This window comes from Strix aluco, chromosome 3 (assembly GCF_031877795.1).
Source record: "Strix aluco isolate bStrAlu1 chromosome 3, bStrAlu1.hap1, whole genome shotgun sequence".
NCBI lineage: Eukaryota > Metazoa > Chordata > Aves > Strigiformes > Strigidae > Strix > Strix aluco.
In genome coordinates, this window is record NC_133933.1 from 126,508,179 (window position 1) to 126,535,401 (window position 27,223).

At 40.2% G+C, this 27,223-nt stretch overlaps 1 protein-coding gene across 4 annotated transcripts in view; it reads left to right on the forward strand.

Annotated features, from left to right (window-relative positions):
* Positions 1-27,223, forward strand: part of CLIC5 (chloride intracellular channel 5) — an 86,427-nt gene that overhangs the window by 40,156 nt on the left and 19,048 nt on the right. For all 4 annotated transcript variants that reach the window (XM_074820210.1, XM_074820212.1, XM_074820211.1 and 1 more), the window contains 3 exons: positions 10,787-10,896; positions 11,222-11,347; positions 12,682-12,788. In XM_074820210.1, the coding sequence (XP_074676311.1) occupies positions 10,787-10,896; positions 11,222-11,347; positions 12,682-12,788 (343 nt within the window). The remainder of the gene's footprint in view (positions 1-10,786; positions 10,897-11,221; positions 11,348-12,681; positions 12,789-27,223) is intronic.

A 27,223-nucleotide genomic window follows, 5' to 3' on the forward strand; every position in this document is an offset into this window, starting at 1 on the left:
ACAAAATGAGACCATCGAAGGCAGATTATGGCCTGCACTGGGGTCAGCTGATATGGTGGTAAATGCCCTTATCAGCGACACCCCACCATTCAGACCTTTATTTGCCGTGCCTGCAAGTGACTCTCTCTTCTAATAGTGCAAATAAAGTCATGGAATTTCAATAAATAATTCAGCCCTGGATCTGATTTCAGGTTCAGCATTAACTTTCAGCACCTGGCTGCTGTTATTATTTGTTAGTCTGATACACTGCTTAGAGGCATGGAAATTTGGCTGCAATTCATCAACATTTGTAGAATATACTGTATGAACAGATTACTGTCCTTGGCTCAGAGATTTTTAACAGACATTCAAGTTCCAGATGTGCCCAGATTTAATTCTTACAAGAAAAACTGCATGCAGGATTCTTGTATTGTAATGGGAACCGGAGCTCTGCATAGAGCTTGCTCTGGAGAAACGACTCCCTTATTTACACCTGATATCTACTAGAAACAGGAATAATTTGACTATAATTTGCATTGTCTGTGACACCTTTTGACAATGATCTATCTCTCCTTTTATTTTCTGCAGCTTTCCTGGGGGAATGATTTTTTTTACGTGTCTAATCAGCTCTTAGGATATAGAATCATCAATATTTGAAACTAATATAATTGGTGCTTTTTGAATAGCTAAACCAGATTCATGCCCAGATTCCTTCTCTAGAGCCCATGAAACCACTCGTGGTTTTAATCACTTATTAGAAAGAAATTAGTGAATCCAAAGTACGACTCTGCTCTCACTGAATTCAGTGGAATATTTGTCGTTAGTGGGAATATTTTGTATTAATATTGACTGTTATGGAATTAGATCAAGTGTATTAGAGTATAATCCATTAATAGAGGTAGCACCAAAAGGCTAAAACCAGAATATGACCCTATAGGCATAAGCTTCCATAATGTGGGAGCTGCATTCTATATATGCAGAGCATGAACAGCCATCCGGTATGAATATGTTACAGGACAAGTTTATTTGTCTTAAAAAAGGATTTGTGGATTTCTTGTTCAAAGTCCTTACCTCTTCCTGTGAGATACACTGTTGCATCCAAGATGTCGTAGCAGTAGAGATGCTCGAGCATCTCTACTGACTTTTACTAAAATTGTGACAATTTTCTGAGTATTGCTGTGGCCTGACTCCCCAACTCCTCCCACCACTTAAACCCACGTACATAAACGCAACTGATAGATAGGAAAAAAAAATTGCATATATAAGTGACAAGGCAAGTTAGGTACCTTTAGCAAAATCTTACAAATGGGATGTTTGTGATCGACTTCCATGGGAGAACTTCACCCTGCAATGCAAACATACACCACTAGAGGGGATTTTACTACCACTCTATGTCTAGCATCTGTCTGTCCTGAAAAACCATTCAAAACATATGTTCTAGTTCAACCACAAGATGTTGGCTACAGGCGGAGTGAAATCTATGGTTTGTATTACGCAAAAGGTCAGGAAAGATTATTATAATTGTCCCTTCTGGCCATTAAACCTTTGAGTGAAATTCTGGTCCAATCAAAGTCACAGGCAAAATTCCCATTGACTTCACCAGGGCCAAACTTCATCCTGTGCAGGTCAGAGGAAAGCAAAAGTCTGTGCCACCAAGCGTCTAGCACTGACAGCAAGAACAACTTTATTGTCAGAGTCACTAATACATACTGTTAGAAAGGATTTTTAAAACATCCTATGCACCCTCTCTGCTCTGCAGCAGGATGAAATAAATCGAGACCAGTTTTACAAACTTTTTTCTTTTGATTTCTTCAAAGCCTTCACTAATGCAGATTACACAACCTCCTTAGAAAGCCTGCTTTGTGTTTCATTAGTCCTGTAATTACACTGGATTTCTTTTCCCCTGAAGCTTTATTGTTGCAAATTAAGCAAAATACTTAATCTTATCCTCTGTGGGCAGGAACAACAATGGATCATCATCCTCTTTGTAAAAGTCTTCTACACGCTTGAGGACTGTTATGTAGTGGTAGAACATCGCATGTACATCACATTATCTTGTTGCTGTTGCTTCTAGATGCATATGCTGATGGTTCATATTGTTTGTGATTGATGTAAAATCTCCTTTGCTTCATCCTTGCAGCCTTACCAGCTTATTCCCCATTCTGTATTTGTATGTTAGATTTTGTTCTTCTTACATCTTATACCTTGAGGTTTACTTTCCTAAATTCCATTTCAGTGATTTCAGACACTTTGTTCCAACTTCTTAGCATCATTTTGGAGTCTACTCCTCTGCTGGGAATTATCATTAACTCCTCTGTGCTTATTGCTGTCAGGAAATTTTGTAGGATTCTGTCTATTCCTTCATCCATTTTGCTAATGGAAACATTAAATATGACTCATCTTGTTGTAGACCTTTATGATGCCTCTATTTGTTATGTGTTTCTAGACTAACAGAAAACTTGATCGTTACTACTCCGTAAGTATTTTTGCAACTACTCATACAAGCACTTTGCAGAGATTTCATACAGGTCCTATTTCCATACTTTGTTTATGAAAATATGATATGGAACTTATGTCAGAAGTCTTACAGAAGTCAGCTTCTAGATACTTGGTGCTTCCTTCTTACCCACTGTGCTGCATACCCTGACAGAACAAAATGTGATTGATTTAATGTCATTTGCTCCTGAGAAGTCCTTATTCTCTTTTCTTATCAACTTTACTTCTCCACATGTGCTTGTGAGCTTACTGTTTAATCATTTGTTCCAGTATCTTTCTATATGTTAAGCTTATACATCTGTAATTTCTTGAGTTCTTTTCTTGTTCCTATGGCGTCTCACTCTCAATGAATTATTGATGGGTCCCCAAAAATCAAAGCTTTTAAAAGCTGTTCTCTGTGGTTACATCCAGTGGCTAATGTGGGTACACAGGATCCCGTGCCATGATACTGGTAAGTGATGGGAGCACAACTGCTTTATTAGTTTGTAAAAGGCTCAGGAAGAAGTGTAAAGGATGATTGTTGTTTGTCCATCAAGCCATGAAAGAAACATATATATCCAGTCCACTATGTCCAGAAGCACACAAACTTTGTGCATAATCTGCTAATGAGAGCTGTGATGAGAATGGCAATTTTGGGTTTTGAAGAATTTCAAGATCTTACTCTAAATTGCTCTAAGTCTAAAAAACACGTTTTAAAACATTCACAGTGTTATTGAACAGAAGCTGTGGGTTTTCTGTGAGGAGGGAAAATGAAATAGTCTCAGTAATTTTGAAAGGAAATTTTGGCTGGTGGGTGGGCTGCCGGGCAGCCAGGAGCCCTGCGGGTCCTGACTGAGCTGCACGTTGGAACCCCATGCTCTTACAGCTTTGCATGGTCCCAGCACCCTGCCCATCCTCCAGCTGGACTGAGGCAGGTAGCCAAAGGCTGGGACTCCAGGCATATATCCCAGGTGGTATGGCCAAAGCCATTGCACATCTCTATCTGGTATTTGTCAAATTCCAAGTGTGCTCCTCAAAAGAATATTCTTCTGATGGAGATTTTTTTTTTTCAACTGTCATATTAATTTTTTGCCTAGTTGCTCAAGACACTCACAAACAGGGATAATCCCAAAGCAGATCTAGAAAATTCTTACTAAGACTTTTAAAAAAAGAGCTATTCCTTCTGGGTGGCTTATGGCCTGATTTTCCAAGTGTAGAGAGTTGATACTTATGAGAAGTCAGCTGACTTCAAATTGTCACATAGGATCTAAAACTGCTAGCCACTCTGAAAATGTCAGCCTGCATTTACCACCCATCCTTTAGTCGATATTTGGCTGACATTAAAAGAATATAGATTAAAGATGTGCTATATGTGGTTTGTCTCTACAATACTGCTGATGTTACTTAATGACTCTCACTCTTCTGGGGGCTCTTCCTTTATACATCACCATGTAAAAGTCAGATTTGGTAGTAGAAATTCCTCACAGCAGGGCATGGTGGAACATGGTCTCCTAGAAAAAAATGTTTTGGTCCCAGCCTTAATTCATATATATATATATATATGTATATATTTTGGTGTAGGAAGTTTTGTTATAGTTCCTACCCCCTTTGATTATCTACTATCAATTTCTCATTAAGTTGAACACATGCAATGATAAGTAAGGGATCTACAAATACAAACGCGAACAAAATAATTTCTTGGTCTATAGTGTCAGGCCAGTCTGTGCTTTTCTACTCTTTCAAGTCATGCGCCTTTAGTTCTTTAAAGAAAGAATAAGAGGTGATGGAATAGCATGAATCATTTTCACATGATGAGACTATTTACCTGTGTCTAGTCTGTAGTTTTCTAAATCCAAACTGCACATGACTGATTGAGTTTTCTGGAATCACAGAATTTATTTCAAAGCAAAACATACTTCATGCAGAACATACGCAGTGGCCAGTGACTCTAACAAAGCCCTTGAGGAAACTGAAACTTATTTGTACAGGTTGATTGCTGTGCACACAGTTATTCTGCTACCAGGACCTCAGCTTCTGTGGCAGATGAACTTGCTCTGCATCAGGCGCATGGACCAGCTTGAGTTAACTGATCTTCAACTGTGAACATCCTAAACCATCATGAAAGGACCCCTAGGAAGAAGCTGACCTGTATGACTGATCCCTTCCTGCCCATGCTGCCATTACTGTGAATATAAAAAGCTGGAAAATAATGATTTACCAAACCTAAAGAAAATACTTGTCATGTCTTAACTACTGATGCCCACGGGGTCTCCAACCTGCAATTCCATCTTCTGGAAATCCTGAATGTCTCAAGAGTACAAATGCATCTCTCCCAAAACTGCAGAGGTCTGAGAAGTGCAGCTCCTTGGAGATCCTCAGCTCTACTGACGTGCTGCTCACCAGTTTGAACTGAGTGTAACAAGCCAACTCCCTTCAAATTGGCCAGCAGTGCAGACCAAGTTAAGCTTATGTGCATCTAGAATATATGTCTGTATGTATGCCAAACTTGGACAACATTTTGGCTGGCTTTTGGGGAGCTGGCTAAAGAATTTCACCACTTCCTTTTTGTTTTGTTACTACCCTGACAGTCTTTCTAGCAAATGCTCTATTTTTATTTGACATATATGCACATGGTCCGTTTCCATGTGTGTGTGCTTAGGAATATATTTCTGCTCTGTCTTGCCCTCCCTTGGAAGGCTGCTGCTCAGAGTTGCTCCTAGCAAAATGAAATCTCGGAAAAAGTCCAATGAAGGTAAAATGCTGCACAGCAAATTTATTATTGTTGTTACAGGCCCCCATTCAGGAAAGTACTTAAGTGTGTGCTTAAGTCCCATTGAAATCATCAGAACTTAAGAACATGCTTAAAGTCAAGCATAGACTTCCTCTAAATTGGGATGTATTTCAGCACATGCTTAAATGCTTTCCTGAACCGGAGCCACAATCAATAAGTGTCCTGTGATACACAGGACTTGTGCTACAAGATTTACTTCTTACTTGAGACCCACGAGCGCTGCTCTATGAATATACACTTCTTAGCTTGCCTCTCCGTTGGTGGCACTCCAAATAGCTTACTGGCTTTTACATTTAGACAAGAAGTTGTGAAAGAAAAGAGACAAGAAACTGGAAAAAAATGATCCTTGCTAAAGCAATACCTTGGCATGTCTGATCTCATGTTGCAGCCAATGATTTTTCCCTACAATGGAGATTTGTGCTATTGTGTGTGTGGTATAATTACTAAGACAGATTTTTTTTTTTTTTAATGGCACAATAAATAGGATATTTCCTGGCCTGCTCTGTGTTTCGAATAGGATTTTCACTTCCCCTTTGGGCTCTCAGCGTAAGAAGAGTAAGTGTCAAAAGGCAGGCTCTTTCCCAATTTTAAAACAGAGAGGGTGTAACCATGTGTAATGTGAGCCTAGATTTTGATTGTAGGGATCATGAAATCAAATCCCTCCTTAATCCTTACTGGGAAACATTGAGGTGAATTAGCCTGACTGTTTTTTTGCTAACTTGTTAAAATCCTTTTGAAAAAGAAATGTGTTTTAGTGTCATCAAAATATCTCCCTACTTTACCCCAGAGTCTAAGAGAGAACTGGACCATTGTGCAGAGTGGCCTCAATGCAATGAAAAATGAAAGGAGAATAGATAAAACCAAATATATTCTTTTCCTGGAAAAAACACAGTGCTTTCCGATATGCAACTCTTTCCAGCGCTGCCATTTTTAAGCTAGATGCTTAGTCATTATTAATGATAGTATATTTCTTTAAAGCTGCTATATTTTGGGAATAACTGGAAATGAAACTTGCTTTTTTTTCCCCTCTTAAGGTTAGTTAAAATAATATACAGTTGTCTGTGTGCATTGCAGTCACTGTGCATGTACCAGTTGAAGTATTTTTGGAATAGGTGAGGAAGTTTATTCCAGTTATTTTATTTATAGCAAAGTATTAGCTTGAACTTGAGAAGAGCTCCCTGTTTACATCATTCACCTGTGCTGTGCAGTGGTTGGAGGCTCTCGATACTACCGCTACCTTACAAAAATACTTGGCACAAGCTCATAAAATCACCAAGACTTTTTTTTCTTCCCCCTACCCTGAAACCATCTTAATTTTATTCCTTGGCAATGTGTCCGTACATCCCCCACATGTGCACACAAATATCTTTGACGTTTAATTCTTTAAAAATAGTTGAAGTATTTAAGGAGGAGCACCTTATAAATAATGAAGGAGAACATCTTGTTCATTCTTGCCATTACTCAGAACAGCTGGTGTGATGGTGGGGTTTTCCCAATGTGATTATACTGAGTTCCAGGGCAGGACCTTTCATCAGTTGGTGTGAAGTACTTAAATGGCTGGAGAATTAAGTAGAAAAACATATTTTTTTTAGTAGGTAAACTCATAAAGTAAGGTTGTGTAAAGCAACAGGAGCAGAAAGTGATGTTTCCAAGATGGAGCAAAATAATTTTCTAGAAATTCTGCCTCCACAAATTCCAGTATTTTCTGTTGTTGGGGTCCACATTCATCCTGCCTAAATTCAGACACTCATTGGATTCAGTCAAAGTGAAAGGTGGCCAGGCCTATCTTTTGGATGTGTGTCTTGGCCTTGCCTGCACAGGAGACCTTCCCTCAGGCATCTCAGTTAAACTGCAGTGGGATGAGCGTTGGCCAAAGAGTCTCATGCAGGAAATCCTCGAGTCTATTTCACTCTTCCACAGTCACTCTGGGAATTTCCCTTTTCAGGTGAGGTCCTTCTCCATAGGGAGAAGGAGTCTCTGAAACCCTTTCACAGCTTTGGGACTTATAGTGCACTTTAAAAACTCTATTTCCTTGATCCTAGTGCCCACAAAGCCTCAAGTCTATCCCTAGTTGCAATCGTTAAATCAGAAATATCTATTGTTACTGGCAGGAAGAGTGCATATATCATCAACTTGCTCCTTTTTATAAGTGGTTGATCACTTTTGCTGTGCTTCAGGGAAGCTATGTGAGAAAGCTTTTGTGCTCATTTGTGAATAACAGCATGGATAAACAGTGTTACTCTAGCTTGTAAATTATTTGTTCTTTTCTTTCCATCCACTGTTTGAGTTCTTGATCTTGATGAAGGTATTATTTAATCCCTTCATTTCTGAGCCTTAACCTTGGACAGATACATAACAGGCTTGTATTTAGGCACTACTGGGGTGCTTTAAGCAAGCTGTTTTTCTTTGAAGCTAAGAGTGACTAAGCCTGGGAAGTTCTCTATTCTTCCTCATCTCCCTCTGGTAGTTAATGGACTTCACAAGGGATATTGAGACACTCTGATAAGCCTTTGAAGTTATTACCTACTAAGGTTTTGCTCTTTCTGAGTGCTGAACACCAAGTTACTGAGTGCTGTTAGAAGCAGTGAGAAAGGATTCACAAAACCGACAGAGCCTTGCCTATAATTTCTGCAGAAAAAGAGCTGAATTTAATGGATAAATTGTGTTGCTGGGGAGATTTTGATTCTGTTCCCTCCTCTGTCACCAGTTTGCCTTGTGATTTGTGGTAGCGTTTTCAGTTATGCCAGTCACATGAGTTCAAAACCCATGAGTCAGACTCCACCCAAATCATGAGCCTGGCTTCCAGATCCAGGAGCTTTGAACAGAGATCATACCATACTTTTTCTTTAGTTTATCTTTTGTTTCTGGAATTTCCTCTGTCTATTCCCAATGTGTCTCTAGCAATTAATGTTTCCCACTATTTTGGAAGTGTTGGGAAGATATTTTGACCATTTGGGGCTGCTGGAGGCCTCGTTTGATCTACACAATTAATTTTTTTATGTTTGATCTCCAAGTGAATCTTATTTCTTCCAGACTTCACATCCTTCTCCTGTCCCCAAGGACTGCATCCCTTAGCCTCACACGACCCATCACTTCTATTTCTTCCTTGTTGTTCAGCTGCTTTGACCCCCCTTTAGTCCTCTCTGGTCTTGAGAGGATTTTTCAGCATTGCCTTGCAGGACGGAGAAGTGTAAAAAGATGCAGATCTTGGTAACCCTTAACCTTTGTATGACAATACGTAGTTGGAGAGAGAGCAGGGAAATGGTGTCCCCAAGTCTCTCCTGAAAAAGATGAAAGTGCTACTTGCAGCACAAGCAGTGGGTGATGAGGACAGGCAGGAGATTGCCTCCAGGCAGGATGGAGACTTGCAGGAGTGCTGGAGCTCTGCATGTTATTGTGAGGCAAGACCCCTTTGCTCACAAGGTATTTGCAGGACTTAGCAAACCAGGGGTTTAGACTCACTTTGAAGGGAGTCAGGTGAAGAGTGAGTCAGAGTCAATGAATTTATAAGCCAAAGTAAATCCAGAGAAGGTAAGATGAGGATCAGCCCTTCTGTCTGCACTCTTTTGCCCTCTAATTCAGTTGTCGATATGTTTTTCTTCAAATTTTAGGTTTGGAATATATTGTTTGTAGACTCAGTTAACCAACTCCATTATGAAGGATATGATTATGATTGAGATGGTGAAAAAGCCAAGGGGAAATTTTTTGTCGTATCGCTGTTTTCTCCTATAGCATTTGCCTCTTTTCAGGAAGATAAGAAGTTAAAAGTGCTTGGAGTGGTTTAACAGGCCAAAGCCAAATCAATAAATGTGACTTTGCAGTAATTATTGCATGCAATACAGTGGTGCCTGGTATTCCCATGGTAACATTGTCGTCGTTTTGCCATGAAATTTGCAGAACAGAGCTAACTATTTAATTAATAGAATTTTGCACAACTAGGCTACTCACATCTCTGGCAGATGGGAAGATGCATCTTCACTTGCTCATCCTCGTTGCCATACCACTCTTTCACCCACATTGTTTGCTGATTCTTGCATATGCCATGTGCCAAACATATTGCAGATCCATAATTTCAAGTAAAAGTGTAGCCAAACTGTACCCCCATATCCAAATACCTCTAGGTGTTTGAAACCGAATCTGAACCCACAAAAAAGCTTTACATAGCCCTAAACTTTACAATGGTTGTCTCCAACCCTTGAATCCATGCTCTCTCCATATTTTGGTGGATAGGAAATGTGGAATTTGTTTTTAAACCCAGAATCATCAAAAGCTGTGATCAAGACATGAGAAAGATTGACGACGCCTACCAGAAAGTCTTTCAGCTAAACATTTCCCATGCAACGCCTGAATTTGTAGCAACTGGACACATCTCAAAACGTTTCTAGTTGTGCTGTGAACGTTTCACAGAATTGCAATAATTAGAAGTGATTCCTTCTTTAAGACAGAGAAATGCTACCTCACAGCTTGAATATTAACAAGATAAAATTCATGAGAGCAAACAGAATAATATAATATTTTCTCCAAAGGAAAAGGACATGTATTTACTTAGCTCTTTCATCAGCCGTTTTCGGACACACACTGTGTGCATAAAATACAGTTATGCAACCCATGTGGGTCAACAGCGGAAGGTTGGTTGCTTCACCAGGATTATAAGAATCTTTTAAACACAATGGTACCACAAATTAAAATGGAAATCTATCAAAACCATTATCGTCCTGAAAGCTTTGGCCACAAGCATAATTATTGTAGAAGGATGTTGTCCTTGGACGCAGCTTTGGCTCAGTTCAGCTAGTGTTATTTGTATCCCTCCATGGCTCAAAGTCAGAATTTGCGTGGCTAAGGACCATAAATTTTTAGAGGAAAAAATAAGCTGTTTCCTCAATGCTAACACTAGCAGTTTTGTATTGTTTTGTAGTGGTTTGTAGGCAACTCATTAGGTACTAGAGATAGGAACAGACTGAATGCGGTGGCTGAAATCTGCCTTGAACCTTGGAAGGATTCAGATGGAGATTTCTGTCTGGATCTAGTTGTTTGTCTCTGAGGCTGTTGTTTTACTGGATGTGAACAAAAATGAGTGAATGTCCAGACCACTTGGGTTTAAATCTAGAAAGTCCACATTTTGGATAGTAAAACAGTGAAGCAGATCTTGACCTGATATAAGCTGCACTCCACAGACTTAAATACAGCAGAAAACCTGTTCTGAGTTTTCTAGCATGTCCATGAAACAGGCAGTCCTGTAGAGACTAGAATAATTGGAAGAATATACAGTCTCCTGGATGTTGCTTGCTATCAGCAAGGGACAATCTCCTTTACCCACAGCTGCCCTCAGGAGAGGCACCAGGTTGCTTTCTCAAGCTCTTGATGAAGGCTGAATCCTGGAGTAACTCCATTCTTGTGTTGATGATAAACTATATTAAATAACAGGCACCTTCAGTTATTTTTAAACTGGCAATTTTTCTCTCAACCTCCAATTTTCCGTCTTGAGGGAGGTAAGTGACTAATAAGTCTCAAATCTATTTTTCCTCTCTTTCCATCCCTTAGGCCGGTATAGATGGAGAAAGCATTGGGAACTGCCCATTCTCCCAGCGTCTTTTCATGATCCTGTGGCTCAAAGGAGTTGTGTTCAACGTCACCACTGTTGACCTGAAAAGGTAAAAATTGTTCAGTTTAATTGAAAATAGTTATATGATCCAGTGTTGGCCCTATAGAAAGGCCCCACCAAGTTCAATCAGATTTGTATCTAGCCTAGAGAGTCTGTGGTGCACAACAAAATAGTTGGGATTCAGGTTTGGGGTTTTTTTTTTCACTTGTGGAATGTTTTTATATTAAACAGGGTGCTTGGGGTAGTTTCAAAGTCTTCTAACCACAAACTACAGAAAAAAGAAGGGCAAACTGATTTTTTTAGAAACTATAAATATCTGTGTGACTACCTGACCATAAAGATTAGTGATTTCATGACTTTTTCTCTCTCTGCAGAAAGCCAGCTGACCTACACAATTTGGCTCCTGGGACTCACCCACCTTTCTTGACTTTTAATGGAGAAGTCAAGACAGATGTTAACAAGATTGAGGAATTCTTGGAAGAGACTCTTGCACCTCCAAAGTAAGAATTTGGGATTTTTTCAGTCAATATTCCATTTCCTAGGAATGAAAGATGTCCTAAGAGGAGTTCCTAAAAAGCACTCCCTCCTACAATCTTTACTTACAGGAGTAATATTTATTTATGAAACTTGCTGGCTTCAGTGAGATGACTTCCATGTGTGAAGGTTACTTGTATGACTAATAACTGCAGAATGTTTTCTCTGTACACATTTCAGGATGGCCTTGTATGCAGAATTAAGGAGACCAATGCTAGAAAAATTTTGTAGGGGTCTGGTGTCCACATTTTACAAAGCTAAAAATAACTTGGAATAGATGCTGAGAATTGCCACAGAACATATCTGTGCCAGGAAAAGCATTTTACAGCAAAAAACTGGAGGTTTCTGAGCTGTATGGTGTATTAGAAAGGTTGGAAGGGGAACTGATTACAGAGTACTAGAGGCTCTGGAGGCAGAAAAGTGCTCATTATTCTAGTCAAGACATGACAAGAGCCCATGACTGGAAGTTACAACCAAACTAATTCAGGTTAGAAATAAGGCACAGATTTTTTCAGTATGAATGATTAACCATTGGAACAAGCTACCAAGGAAAGGTTTAGATTTACCAGATATGCCTTAGTTAGTCAAACATTTTGGATTTAATATAAGGATACTGGGAAAAAGAAATTGTTGGTTTGTGATTTGGACCTTAAAATCTATGAATCGATGAAAAGTGGCTTCATTCCTTATGGAGTGTTTTACCTCTAAGCGAATCAGCAGCTACAGGCCAGTCCTGAGGCAAGAGATCAGATATTTAAATTTTCTATACTCTGGTCCAAGACCACTGAAGTCAGTAGGAGTCATTAATTTGTGTTGGTCTTTCAGATCGACGTATTCCTTTGCACCAGATGTCTATAAAAAACAATTCAGACACTGAAAACTTTATGTTCCTTCACCTGGGTAATACTAACACGCCTTGCTATTACATCCTGGAGTACATTTTCAGCGTAGGGAATTAGACACGACTGCCATTCATAATGGAGAGAGCTGTCTGCCAAACTCGCCTGTACCTTGCTGGAAATTTATGCTTCTTTCTGATTTAAGGCCACTGTATCTCGGATCGTGGTAATAAGCACCTTTGTCATGAAGCCATCCCTGTGTAACTATCCAAACGCCTGCCTTGACAGACACAGATATTATTAAGAGGGACTTGCCAAGCTGTTGTTCTGAGATAAATGACAGCGTTAATTGCAGTTCCTCCTACAGGGCTTTTTCCTTTCTTCTTGTAAATTATATTTGTAATCATCACTATGTTGCTGGTAACAAGATGATACTCTCCACACTGCTTCTCCCTTTTCAGGTACCCCAAGCTAGCTGCTAAGCACCGGGAATCAAACACTGCAGGAATTGATATATTTTCCAAATTTTCTGCATACATCAAAAATACCAAGCAACAGGATAATGCTGGTGAGTCGGATCATTACCAAATGTGGAATAATTTTGCCATTCTCCCATCATTTTATTGTAAACTCTGTTCATGACATCAGGTACTGCTCTTGATCAGCTTGAGATGGTTGGTTCAGTGGACTCATTTCACATGTCCACAGTTGAATTAACTACATCTATACTAGTAAATAAAACAAGCCACTGAGTGCTTAGTAGCCCCTTTACCAACTGCCATGACATGGCTTCTGTCCATACAGTCCAGGTTCCTCACCAGAACAGGATCCTATACTGCTTACTGGAACTGGCTGGTGGCCCATGTTACCTCCTCTACTTTACTCAGGCACTGCTTAGAGGAGTGTGTGTTGACTGCACCTAAAACTGTGCTAATACTTACAATTTAGCAGTGAATGACTGGGTGAGAGCAACTTGTGCCCTGACCCTTCATAATTTGTTAAATGTGGCAATCAGACTCTTGTCCCACTTATGTTATGCTGTTATAGCTCATTTGCTCATATAAACTGAGTTATATCCAGACGTTAAATATAAAATAGTTAAATGAAAGAAACGACTTTAAGAAATGTAATTGCACTCTGTAAGCTCCAGATTTTCCCTCACATGTTTGTGTGTCAAAAGAAATAACCACCCCAGAAGCTGGATGCCATGCATATTTATACGCATCCTACACTGTCTTCTTAATGAAATTGCTTTTCTTCTCCACATTCCTTTCCCCTCAGAGAGGCAAGACTTCAGCTAGTCTAAGCTCTTGTTGCTCCGTGAAAGCTAATGGAATTACACTGCTGCATCCCTTGAGATGATCTAGTAGAATATTTGCAGTCGCTCGCTGTTGTACATCTTACCTTGTATTACTAGTTTCACAGAGATCTAAAGCATGTTAAACACCATGTGCTCATATCGTATCGTATCATCATATCATATCATATCATATCATATCATATCATATCATATCATTCAGAGAAGACTAGATTTTTTCAGGTTCCAGCTCTGCCACAGATTTCATCTTTGTGATTATATTTCATTGCCTGGGGCTGATCCATGAGAAGAAAATGGGTAAATGATGATTTATGTCACATAGCAATCTGCTCCTTAATATTTTTGTGTTGTTAACAGAAGGAAATAATTATAGTGCTTCACTTCTCAGGGATGCTAAAAAGTTATTTTTTTGTCTAATGCTAATGGGATACTCAGCTAACCTCTGTAGGAAGTTGTTAAAGGAAGATAAATTAAGAGTTAGACAAAATAGATGTTACAGTGAAAATAAAATATCTTGGCTGTTTACAAGGAATTTTTATGGTCTGCTCTGCAACTGTAAATGTTAAATTCAGCTGTGCTGCCCCTTGCATTCTAAAACAGCCATGGGTATCTGTCCACATGCATAATCCCAACGCGTCACTTCTCAGTGACTCTGCAATATGTAAATCCCTGGATTCATAAGGGCTGGCAGCTCCATCCAGTAATAAATGGCTGTCCTAGAGGTGTCTGCATCTGGCCATAAACGGAGCTGGAATTCAGGATCGGATATCCGCTACTGTGAGATAAGGAATCTAACCTTGCAAAGTGCTCGTGATCAGGGCTCCACATTTTTACTAGCTGTAGTGTGATTAATGGGATATTTCCCTAGCTCTACCTAACAAACGAACTCCTGGTTTAGGTACTCTTAAAAATAAAAGGAAAATGCTTTCCAATGGCAATTAAGCACACCAAGATTATAGAGAAAAAAAGATGTTAAGCTTCAGGAGAGCAACAGTGTTTGTTCCCTGCAAATGTCCTCACTCCATTTTGTTAGCTGGTTTGTGCTTTTGTTATATCCAGACACACTTCAGTCCCTGAACATACCGATACTCAACTTTCCTCTTTGAAGTAGAGAAGAGTTTTTAGCTTAATTTTTTACAGCTGGAGTGCTTCAGTGCAAGGAGAATAAAGCACAGACAATCAGAGTATAAGTAGTACCTGCATATTCTTTCTATCAATGAAGTAAAGTACCTGAGGACCTTGGAGTCTCTAGGATGATCAGTGCAGACTTACGTCATGTGGGAAATAGATCTCAATTTCAGCAGAGTAAATGACTTCCACTCTTCAAGGGCTAAGCAAAAATAGCTTTTCCCTTATCCCAGGGACATTTTACCCACTTTCCTATCCAGTTCATCTGAACCTACAGCAGTTATTCTGAAGGCTAATCTTGATGGCGGATAATGAATTAATTAAAAGGTAGCTGTGTTAGATTTCTTGAGCAGTGAAGACTATGTGCGAAAAGGAAAGGACAGCACCACTGTGTATGTATTTCCCAATGAACATATTTAGTTTTGATTGTTATTTTTTAAAATTGCAACACCAAACAAAAAGGGATCTGGGGCTCTAGACTTGATCTGATACATGTCATTTTGCAGCAAGTTCTGTTGCATTATCTTTCCTATATAACAGCAGAATTTGTATATAGTTCTGTATAGTTATATATAGTTCTGTAAAAAGCATTTTATAAACATAAAATGTAATTAATTAGGAGAATGTCCCTTCCCCTCTCTCCATATGCACAGGTGAGATCAAAAAAGGACAGAGGTTGCTGTTTCATAGAATCATAGAGTCACAGAATGGTTTGGGTTGGAAGGGACCTTAAAGATCATCTAGTTCCAACCCCCCTGCCATGGGCAGGGACACCTTCCACTAGACCAGGTTGCCCAAAGCCCCGTCTAACCTGGCCTTGAACCCTTCCAGGGAGGGGGCAGCCGCAGCTTCTCTGGGCAACCTGTGCCAGTGACTCACCACTCTCACAGTGAAGAATTGCTTCCTAAATCTACCCTCTTTCAGTTTAAAACCATTATCCCTCATCCTATCACTACACCCCCTGATAAAGAGTTCCTCCCCAGCTTTCCTGTAGTGCCCTTTCAGTACTGGAAGGCCACTGTAAGGTCTCCCCAGAGCCTTCTCTTCTCCATGCTGAGCAACCCCAACTCTCTGAACCTCTCTTCATAAGGGAAGGTGCTCCAGCTCTCTGATTATCTTTGTGGCCCTTCTCTGGACTTGTTCGAGCAGGTCCGTGTCCTTCTGATGTTGGGGGGCCCAGAGCTGGACACAGCACTGCAAGTGGAGTTTCAAAAGAGTGGAGTAGTGGGGGAGAATCCCCCCCCTCGACCTGCTGGCCACACTTCTCTTGATGCAGCCCAGGACATGGTTGGCTTTCTGGGCTGTGAGTGCACATTGCTGGCTCATAGTCAGTTTTCCATCCACTACTAATACCCCCAAGTCCTTCTCCACAGAGCTGCTGTGCTTGGGATTGCCGTGACCCATGTGCAGGACCTTGCACTTGGCCTTGTTGAACTTTGTGAAGTTTGTCAGGCCTACCTCCAGCCGTTTCAGGTCCCTCTGGATGAAATCCCTTCCCTCCAGTTTGTCAACCGTGCCACACAGCTTGGTGTCATTGGCAAACTTGCTGAGGGTGCATTTGATCCCACTGTCCATGTCACTGACAAAGATGTTAAACAGTGCTGGTCCTAACATCAACCCCTGAGGAACACCACTCGTCACCACTGTCCTCTTGGACATCAAGCAGTTGACCTCAACTTTTTGAGAGTGACCATCCAGCCAATTCCTTATCCTCCAAGTGGTCCATCCATCAAATCCATGTCTCTCCAATTCAGAGACAAGGTTGTCATGTAGGACAGCGTCAAATGCTTTGCACAAGTCCATGCAGATGATGTCAGTTGCTCTTCCCTTATCCACCCATGCTGTAATGCCATTGTGGAAGGCCACCAAATTTGTCAGGCACAATTTGCCCTTAGTGAAGCCAATCACCTCCTTATTTTCCATGTGCTTTAGCATAGTTTCCAGGAAGGTCCACTCCCTGATCTTGCCAGGCACGGAGGTGAGACTGACTGGCCTGTAGTTCCCCGGGTCTTCTTTTTTTTTTCCTTTTTTAAAAATGAGGGTTATGTTTCCCCTTTTCCAGTCAGTGGGAACTTCACCAGACTGCCACGCCTTCTCAAATGTGATGGATAGTGGCTTAGGCACTTTATCCACCGGTTCCCTCAGGGCCTGCAGATGCATCTCATCAGGTCCTATGGACCTGTGCACCTTCAGGTTCCTTAGATGGTCTCGAACCTGATCTTCTCCTACAGTGGGCAGTTCTTCATTCTCTCAGTTCCTGCCTTTGCCTTCTGTGTCTTGGGCAGTGTGGCTGGAGCACTTGCTGGTGAAGCAAAAAAGTCATTGCATACCCCAGCCTTCTCCATATGCTGGGTAATCAGGTCTCTCATTTCCTTCTGGAGAGGGCCCACATTTTCCCTAGTGTTCCTTTTATCACTGACGTACTTATAGAAGCTTTTCTTGTTGACCTTGTTTGTGATCATCTTAAAAGGTTCCTATATAACCCAGTTCTCAGAACAAGGCAATACATGTCTCATAGTCATCCTCTATATCAGCTCCTAGCTCCAGCTGACTCAAGTGCTTGGGTTAAGCTGGAAAAACACACCTGTGACTGGGACATCAGTTGCACGTGATCAAAATACACAAATAGAAAAAGACTTGTTAATAAATCCAAAATAGAATGGAGAACCCAGACTGTTATATAAAAATGATTTTAATTTATTTTAGTTGGGAATAGAGGAGTGATGAGTACCAAGTAAGCTAAAACACCAAACACCAGGTTGTTTAAATTGTGTTCTCTTAACTTGGGAGTCAGGGAGGTGAATTCATTAATGAATGGGATATCAGGCTAGGATTTTGTAGCATCAGCCTATCTCTAGCTGTGAGAAGTGTGGGTTAGGTGTAATTATATATGATCATTCTTTGTAGCATACTGGTTTAGCAGAGATCATGCGGTCTATGTAGCATGATCTCTCACTACAGCCTGTGGCTATTACAACTTTGCTGAAAAGTGGCGTGAAGTGGTTGGGATAATTAATGAGATTTATGCAGTATATGCAGTAAGAGGGTACTGGATGTGAGAATTAATGAGAACCTAATACATGCCAAAAATAAGCCAGGGTCATGCAACAATTTTAGACTTTAAGTGATGCCATCACTTGGCTATGTCATTGCAGTATTTCCTATCCTGAGAGAGGCGGTGAAATGGCACTGATATCAGAGTCTGTAGCCTTTAAGTAGCTAAATGTTTTGGGTATTTTTTCTGGTAAATGTTACTGAAAAAAACCAAGATTTGTAATTTCTTGGTTTAGTGTGTGTCTGAATTCTTGCATGTAAATGAATAGACACAATGCTACATATGTCTGTTTCTAAGATTGTGATACCCTCTGCTGGCAAATATGTGAATATAAAAAGCAAGCAGCTTTACAATCAGGGCTGAAACATCCCCTTAACAAAATAGGTTTCCTTCTATCAAGACAGTTTCCTCTTACAAATGCAACATCGTTAGAAGAGAAGAGTTTCATAGTAACCTATCGATGTTGACAAAGTTTTCATGGAAAAAATCATGTTTTTTCTGGATGCATTGAAATGACTTTGAAGTAAAATGCTTTAACATTACAGAGCAAACACGTACTTTTTTTCTGGATTCATGCAGTACTTCATCAGCCACACACTGTTATGTTTTATGCCTGGCACAGAAGCAGGTGATAACCTTCTTCTGTAAGTCTGTATGGCAATATGTTATTGATCATGATTCATTTACTTACCAAAGGTATTTGGCAGCTAGGCTGCCCTGATTTAATAGTTCCCTGAATTTCTGATTCTTTTTTTCCATCTTTGTTTTCCTAACTTTTCTGTCTTATAATATAAAAATGTTGAAAGGTTTGGAACAGGCTGGCGAGGGCTGTAAGCCCAGAAGCAAACATGCTCATGCCATATCAAAGTCCCACCACTTTTAAGCTTCTTGAAAGGGAAGGAATTGATTCCAGATTCTCAGGATGTGGCAAGCTGTGTTTAAAGAAAGTGTGTGCATTTATTATTTCAAGTCAGTTCAATTACAACGGGCTTGATTCCTTCCACCCCCTGTGTCACTCGATAATTTTATAACAGGCCTCTCTGAAGGAGTCATCTCCTCATGGCGGGATTAGATCCGTGCTTTGCTTCGGTAGCACAGCCGGGTATTCAGTTCTCCAGGCTTCACCACTCATACTTGAAATGACAAGTGCTCGTTCACACAAGAACAGGAGTCCTTGGGAGAGTTTAGTGGCAGTAGTCTTAAAAATTGTTTCCTGGATGCTCTTGCTCAAGTTTTCATGGCCAATTTCACAGTCTTTGGTTCCTTAGAGATTGTTTAATATCTAGAAGGTGATCTTGTCTGAGCATAGGAAAGTAAACCAAGATCATGTGAGTTTACTTTAGTCCCTTTGGATGATGCTAAGCAAGTCATTCAGGCTCTGTACAGTAACAAGGGTAGTAACAATTTATGTATTCATTGGAGGGGGATGAAATTTAATTAATTGGAATGCTGTGTACATATTCAGTATCCTGCTTATTTTTTTTTCTTGCAAGACTGTGTGTACTGCAAACCAAGGGGACAACCTATAGTAACCACCCATTAACTGTCCCACCTAAAATTGTAAGTTCTTTGGCTCATAGAAAGAGCCCTTTGATTTCATTTATGAGTTTAAAAAGTTGTTCTTGAATTGAGTTCTTAGGGGGCACCAGCTCCAGTGTGGGTGGGCGCATTCATTAGTGGTACGGAAGGATATTTCACTGTACGGCTCTTCAGAAGGCGCTGAGCCGGGAGACCACCAACATGATTTCACGCAGAGGAATTTCCAGCCGTCTGACCAGAGGACTTTGCTTGTCTGGTTTGGATTTACATCAAGAGGCCAAAAATAAAAACGCATTTAAATCATTAACTCACATGTGATTAAATGCCATTCACCTCCTTCAGTAGCTACATCACACTTTGTGGTTCAGTGCGTGAGGTGGGAAGTGTCTCTTCATGTGCCGTGTATGTATGTATACAGTAGATATGCACACACACTTCTAGGGCTGGATATAGGAACTGGCCTACATCAGTTTTACACTGTGGAGTTACTCCTGTTAAGAAGAGAGTCAGACCCATAGTATAGGTACGTGCACATGCTGAATGGTGTTCTCTGATCCTTTCTAGAAGTCATTGCATGCCTCCTTAAATAAGCAGAAAGTTACACTTCAAAACCCTACATAGAATATTTACAGTAATAACAGCTCTGTGGTGCAGACCCTTCATGGCGCCTGAGCTGATGTGTGTAGCTGGGGTAGGAGCTTCTTGATGTTGTGGGTCAGCCTGTGTCATCCTGACAAGGTGGTCTGGTCTGGTCTCCAGCAGCAAGTAGGAGAGCAAACATTTGTCCCCACAGCATCTCCATTGGTGGAAAGGGTTGGGGGTCACCTCTCTTCCTTCCAGCCTGGCTTCTCACATCCAAAGGGGTCAGATTATAACTGTAAACATGGTACAACTTGTCCTGAGTCTTTGATCCTTCTGGCCTATTCTGTGCCTAAAGGCTTCACCCTGTGCTCAACAAAGTTCCTGGCAAAGCTCCTCTTGACTTTAACAGAGCAAGTTTAAAAAGCTGTTTGAATGCCCTTGTATTGATGGAGAGTTTCCTGTGACAAGGATCTTGGATCAGGCTCTAATTTGTGACAAACATTAATGCTTTATGCTTTTTGCATAGATTTTCAAGGTGCCATATAAATATCTATGTGTGCATGATGTCTGTGTATCAACTTGCCATTAAAATTTTTCCTTCTTCCTCTTTAGTTGCAGAATTTCCATTTTCCACTACAAAGCCCCACACCTGTCCAAGGCCCCGTACGAGCCACAGTCTGTCCTGTGCTGTGATGATATTAAGTTTTCTCTGTCATGCAACCAGGAAGGACTAGAAATACCTTTTAAAATTGTTTTAGAGAAAAGGACTTGCTTTGTGATGGAACATATCAGGGTGACAGATCTTTAACTTTGGCATTTTGAAGCACAAAAAAGCTATTTCAGAACATTTTAAACAAGTTTTTATGGGTCCCTCTGAGCTGAATACTGTTGGGCTCGCAGTAGCTAAAGTGCCTGGCAGCTTTACAAAACCAGCCTTAATATAAAAAATACCCAGTCTTTAAAACATATGTAAAATAGCTTTTCTGCAACATTTGTGGCACATAAAGTACCAAATACATGTTGGTGAGTGTGATATAAAGCTTTTATTGCCATTCATTTGGGATGACCCATATAACTCACTCATGATATGTTAATAAAACTGTTCTCCACTCTGTCTCTTTATAAAAACACACATATAAAGACCACTAAAACGGTGGTGATAGCTGTGTGCTAACTTGTTAAGTAGTGGCGCAAGTTGCATTTATCATCTGTCCTAAATTGCTGTATCTGCTTTCTGCCCAGTAATCAAAGACTGATTCTAAAATGCTCAGAAACAGCAGTTTACCAAATAAGTTTGCCTGAGAAATAACTTTCTGAAAGTTCTCCTCAAAATCATGCTGGCCAGAGGCCCAGAGCCATCAATATTCTGTCTGGTGCCAGTGACAGCTTTAAGGACCACTGTCTTTTGACCTGCCAAAACTAAGAACTGAAATTTTATGCCATTGGAAGAAAGAGGTTTCCAGTTTTCTAAAATGATAACAAACCATCATCTTAATCTCAGAAATATGTACCTTACTAGGGAATGTTTCTGAACTTTCCTATCATTTAGGTTTTTTCCTTCTTCTAAGACCTTGCTAATTAAGGTGTGAAGATTTCCTCGTGGAAATGTGAAAAATAATACTTGAAAACAATGCAAAACTAAAACTAAAACTCTGTGTAAATCCAGATGTGATCAGAGTGCAAGCCCTCCAAGGCAGGATTTGGTATGCCTGATTATGCAGCCATTCTGGGAACAGTAAATATTTACAATTAATGTACTAGCAGACATAATTTTCTGACACATCTGTGCAGAAGTAGCTTTGAAGCCATAGTATACCATAGAGAGGGAGAGAAAAAATGAAAGAATACATATATTTATGTAAATTCAAGACACAGGATATGCAAAACCCTAAAAGCCAGTTGACAATATATACTAAAGTCAACGAGGTTAATGATATGCTCAAATTAAGGCATGTTCTCAAGTCTTTGCTGAATCAGGGTCTATATGCACAGGCCAGGCCTAGGCTAAAATACTTGCAATGGGAACAGTAGTTGGCAGACACTCGTCTTTAAGAGGGAATTATTTCCCCTGTGTGTTTGAATATTCCTCCAAGTGCTGCTGGCTTTACTGGGATGCTTTGTTCTGTTTCCCAGCCGAGCTCCCATGCTCACACACAGGAGCAGTAGCACAGCTGGAAGTGGATTAGAGCAATCTGGCGGCAGCAGTCCTGGGAGGAATTAAGCGCCTTGCTGCTGGAATGGGAGGCCTAAATTACATTATTATTTAGAATTGAGTTTTAACTTCATTGCTCTATGGTTTCGCACTGGTGGGTAACTCCCCTCGTTGCGATGTACTTGGTGCATCTTAAGTATGTTCCCCACAGCAAGGACTTAGATGAAGTTATGGCCTTAGTCAGTAAAGTGTCCAAATATTAAATAAGCAAATGTTCAGCACTTAGCTGGTCTTATTGTCCCAAGAGTATTGTTCACAGGCTTATATTTAGCAATTGTAGAGCAAGCTATCACATGATAGAGAGCCCAGTGACTGGCTCCTGGAAGTCAGTTTGCAAAACTGTTGATGACTTCAAAGGGAGAAGAATTGGCCCAGAATCTGTTTTTCCCAAAACAGACTTTTTGTTTTTATGCATGCAAATGTTCTTCATAAAACAACAGGGAAGAGAAGAATGAGACATAAATGAAAATCAATGTTGCTAATTTTCTTTATTAGATCAGATCCTAAATAGATGACCTTTAGCTTGAAAACAGTGCTGGGAATAAGGTGACTAAATGGGAATTGGAGACATAGTTCTTGTCTAAATATCCTGATTCTTCTGATTGCAGAAAAAAAAAAAAATATCAGAATTTCAGAGCTTGAGGCTAGAAGGACCTTTGGATTATTTATTATGCTCTCCTGCAAATCACATCCCAGTCAGTTTTGCCCATTGAGCAAACATGTTAGTATTTTATTTTTAGCATAGAATTTTTCCATCAGAGCAGAGAACAGGAGAAACTGAAGTGTCTTTGGTGCACAATGCCCCTCTAAGAGAGGAATTTACTGTATGAGAGGTGCCCAGCTGATGACAATAGCTGGTCCATAATCTGCACTGCAGGGAAAGGCAAATCCCCAGTGATTCAGCCAGTCAAAGCTGCAAAACAAATATTTCCTGGTCTTTCACCTGGAATCAGGATGAGACTGAACATGTGAGGAAGGCATCTACTCAGCAAGACTTTCTGTCGGGGTCACCATTAGCCGGGGTCCTTATTTCTCCATGCGGGAACAGAAACGACGCAACACCAATGTGATGATCAGGTCATCCATCTTTTTTTATTTTTTTTTTTATTCCTTTTCTGGTTACATTTATATTCTACTAAGTTCCGTACACGCACTCATCTATCTTCTAATAGGCTACAGGTCATCTACACGCGCTGTTCACGCGCCTCTACAAGCATTTGCATTGGTTAATTGCAATTAGCACGTAAAGCCCCAAACTTGCCAAAACTCCCTTATCTCATACCCTGTTTTGCTCAGACTTGTGTGCTTTTGCTGACCACAGGTGTTTCTCACTTATCTGCTGTCTTGTGTGTTTTTGCCAGCCTTATTTTGCTGGCCTTGTCTTCGTCCTTGCATTCTTCTGTCTGCACTAACTTTCTCCCAGCGCAGCCCAGACTCCTACAACTTTCTGTACCACTTTAATGCATTGGCCCAACCGTTGTCATCTCTAGCAGAGAATGACCTGATGGCCATAGATAAACCTTGTAACACCTGATTAATTCCGTGTTGGGAGAAAAGATACTGTGATCTTTACAAACATCTCAAATCTTGAAGCATGAGATTTAATTACAGTCATTGTCTTAATGTTGAGGAGCAAATTCTAAGTGACATTGATGGCGGCACAGTCAACTTACCTCATTCCTTGTTCCAAGACCTAGAAGATGATATTAGGGATTTTAAAGTGCCATGACCTGCCCATGTGACTCTATCCCCCTCCATCCCTGTTTCTCCTGTTTCTGCCAGAACTGGATTAAAGCCTGCCTTTTCTTAGTCTCATTAAACGCCCCAGGAAGTAAGTCCACCTCTCTTCTCTCCTTGTTTGTTTCTTAAACAGTTCATTGCTTTGGCAACATGGAAACCAAATTTGTCCAACTTCCAATCATTAGACATTTTTACACCTTCATCAGCAAGGCCGAAGAGCTCTCTCACACTTCCCAAATGTTTTGTCCATGTGTGAGGATCTGTGCACGTTGGCCTGTCAGCCTTCTCTCCGATAAGCTGAACAAATAGACTCTTCAAACCTGACATTTTGAGGCTTTTTTTGCAGTCCTTGAATACCATATTATTCTCCTTTGACCTCTTGATGGAATTTCCAAAACCTTTTTTAACTGGGGAAAAATTTTCTTAATACTTGTCGCAACAGTACCATTGCAACAGAGGGAATATGACCTCCCTACTAGTACTTGAAAATTTTTCATACATCCAGACATAAGTATAACTCTTATTGCCTCTGCTCCTTTCAGAGAGGTTAAGTTGAGGCATAATCATGATGATCCTAAACTCCTTCATGGAGCTTGAGACAAAAAAATCTCAAAAGCAGAGAAACAATGGAAAAGAATTAAGATGTGAGTCATTTGTAAATCTCATCGTCTCATGGTTTTTTTGTATCTGAGTAACAATTTTGAACACAAAGGGCAGAAAATACTGGAAACATTAAAATAAAACTATTTGAGACTGAGATTTGCTAAGTGAACTGAGGGACTTGGAAACTCAGTAAGCTTTAAAACTTTGTCTTCATGTGCTGCTAGCTGGGCATCACTATGTTTCCCTCTCGTGTGTCTTCACCACTGCTGTAGTTAAATAACGTAGTTGAAATCAGTGGAGTGCAATTTGGATTATCCTGGTGTAAACAAAAGCAAATCGATTCCTCTCTATGCCTGAGATTGAGAGAAATTGATGTTAAAGATGCGAGCACCAACAGCCTGTAGACGAAAAATTTTCTTTGCTTAAATACTAGAACACAAGGGGTCCCCACAGCACTGTCACTAAAGCCCAGTTGCACTCTACCAGAAGTTAACTTTACTCGTATTTTAATGCAGAAACATATAGTTATTTTTCTTTGTTAGTTCCAGAATCATCTTGTTTGCTCTTTGGTAGTAAAACAACACTTTACCTTGTGAGTAAACACACAACATTCTAAAAATCAAGATACCAGAGTGACATTCTCGTATTATAAATATGTGGGTTTATAATCTGCAGGGTTTGATGGTTTGTTTTTTTTTTCAGGTTTCTGATGCAAATCAGCTGCTGCTTGTCTGAAGTTGGTTTAGGGGCACCTGCACAAGAGTAGCATCACAGAGGTCAGGATTAGGCCCTTGGGGACATGCTCTAGAAATGATGCTTGTCACTTATGTGCTGCTACAGACTTACGAAGGTTTGTGAAATGCAAGTTAGGTACTGTTCTTCCTGCGGCACTTGTAGGCCAGTAGTTTTACATTCACTTGCTTCCTGCCCTCAGGGTCGCTTGGACTCCTAAGAGACTTGGAAATGAACCCTTCTTTTGGTGTCATTTGAACACCTGGGTTTTCTTCTTAAAAAAAACCAGCATTTGAAGGTGCTCTGATTGCATTCTTCATGATAATGTTACAAGTATTACATTTATTTCTTGCCTCCGCTGTAAAACTGAACAAGAAAAGGGAAGGAAGAAACCTGAGTTTTCAGTCTAAAACTAGAAACAAGAAAAAACAAACTTTCTAGATGCTTGAAAAATATGTGTTTAATTTTCTTTTTAAAGACATTATCAATTCACCTGTTTCACTAGGTTTAATCTGGGAGTAGGAAAGATGATATCACAAAAATAAAAAGATGCCTCTTCTTTTTGCTATATTTACTGTTTATCCCCCTCTAACCTGAAACATAAGTCCACAACTGGTGCATTACTGCTTTTACCAATGTAAAGTGTGTGGATGAAGAGTGCTATTATCCTTACTGCATATATAGGAAGTTGCAAGGCAGAGAATTTAAATCATTTATATAAGGTCATGTAGAAAATCTTGAGAAGAAGAGACTCAGGTCTCCTAAATCTAGGTAACCTCTTAACCTTTGGATCATTGTGCTCTGTTTTAGGAAAGGGTACCTGGGGAATTTTTGAGACAGGTCTGTCAAAATATCCCAAATGTTTGGCATGAAGCTCTAATTGATCAACCCACATCATCAAGATGGGATGGGGAGGTAAGGGAAGGATGATAAGGGAGGGATCATCTCACCTGTCTGTCTAAAAGTTATACGTTAGTCATTCAATAATCCTGGCTTCTTTTATGTTCAATGGAGAGGGACATAAACCCATTTCTAAAGGGCAGTTTGATTTATCTTAAAATATGGATCTAAAGCTGGCAGAACTTCCTTTAAAGGTGCCTGTCTTTCATTGCTATTGGTAAAGGGAACTTGGATGACTAGGTTGGTCTAATTACCTAACACTTAGATAGCTGAAGTTAGGCAAAGTGAGTCTTAGCCATAAGTAAATCAATAGATTTTTGATGTGTCTGGGTTCCTAAGGTGCTTTGGGTATCTAACAGCTGTATTTCAGCTCCATGTTCCTCTGAGTCTTGGATGAAGTGCTCCTGAGGTTTAGCACCTCCACTTCTCCCACTGGACATACACAGAACACATGTGCCAACATATATGGAAAATACATACATATTTATTCCTGATTTAGACCATGTCTGAAAGGCAGCTTAGGACCAAAGTTATGTGGCTGTTTACATGTGCGCACCTGTGTTCGTGTGACTTATCCCACTCCTGGTGCATGCTCACCTGAACACTGAGCATGAGTAAAAAATCCCTTTTCACATCCCAGCCTCAACTGATCTGAGGGTGAATATGAACCCCTGTCCACTGAGAGAAACCCCTAACCAGGAAAGTAAGGTTGAGGAATAAGAGACACTAATCTATTTCTCTTCTGTGTACACAACTAGGTATTCCTTGATTCATTAAGTGAGTAGAAACAGACAGATCACAACTTTCCAGTATGGTTATACGGCCATTTACCTTCATTGTGGGAACATGCACAAGTCTCTGTTCCAGTGAATATTGAATCATTTATCTAGAATGGAACATCTTTAATAGGAGAGGTGACTCACCCCAGAAACTCCCTTTGGCCCAGAGTTAGGCATCTAAATGCCTTGTATGCATGGGAGCATACAACCTCCATCCTTCTCTGCATTTCCGATGGCTCTCTTAGCAACTGCCCACTCATTTGCCTCTCAGTATAGACGCTGCTCAGAAAGATGGAAAAGATGTTGCAATGCTCAAATTGGCAATGTAGTTGCCCTTTGGGGAGCAAGCCCTAATATTTAAGTAACTTTAAAAGAAAGGGAGGTATTATCCTACATCACTTAGGTGAACTGTGAA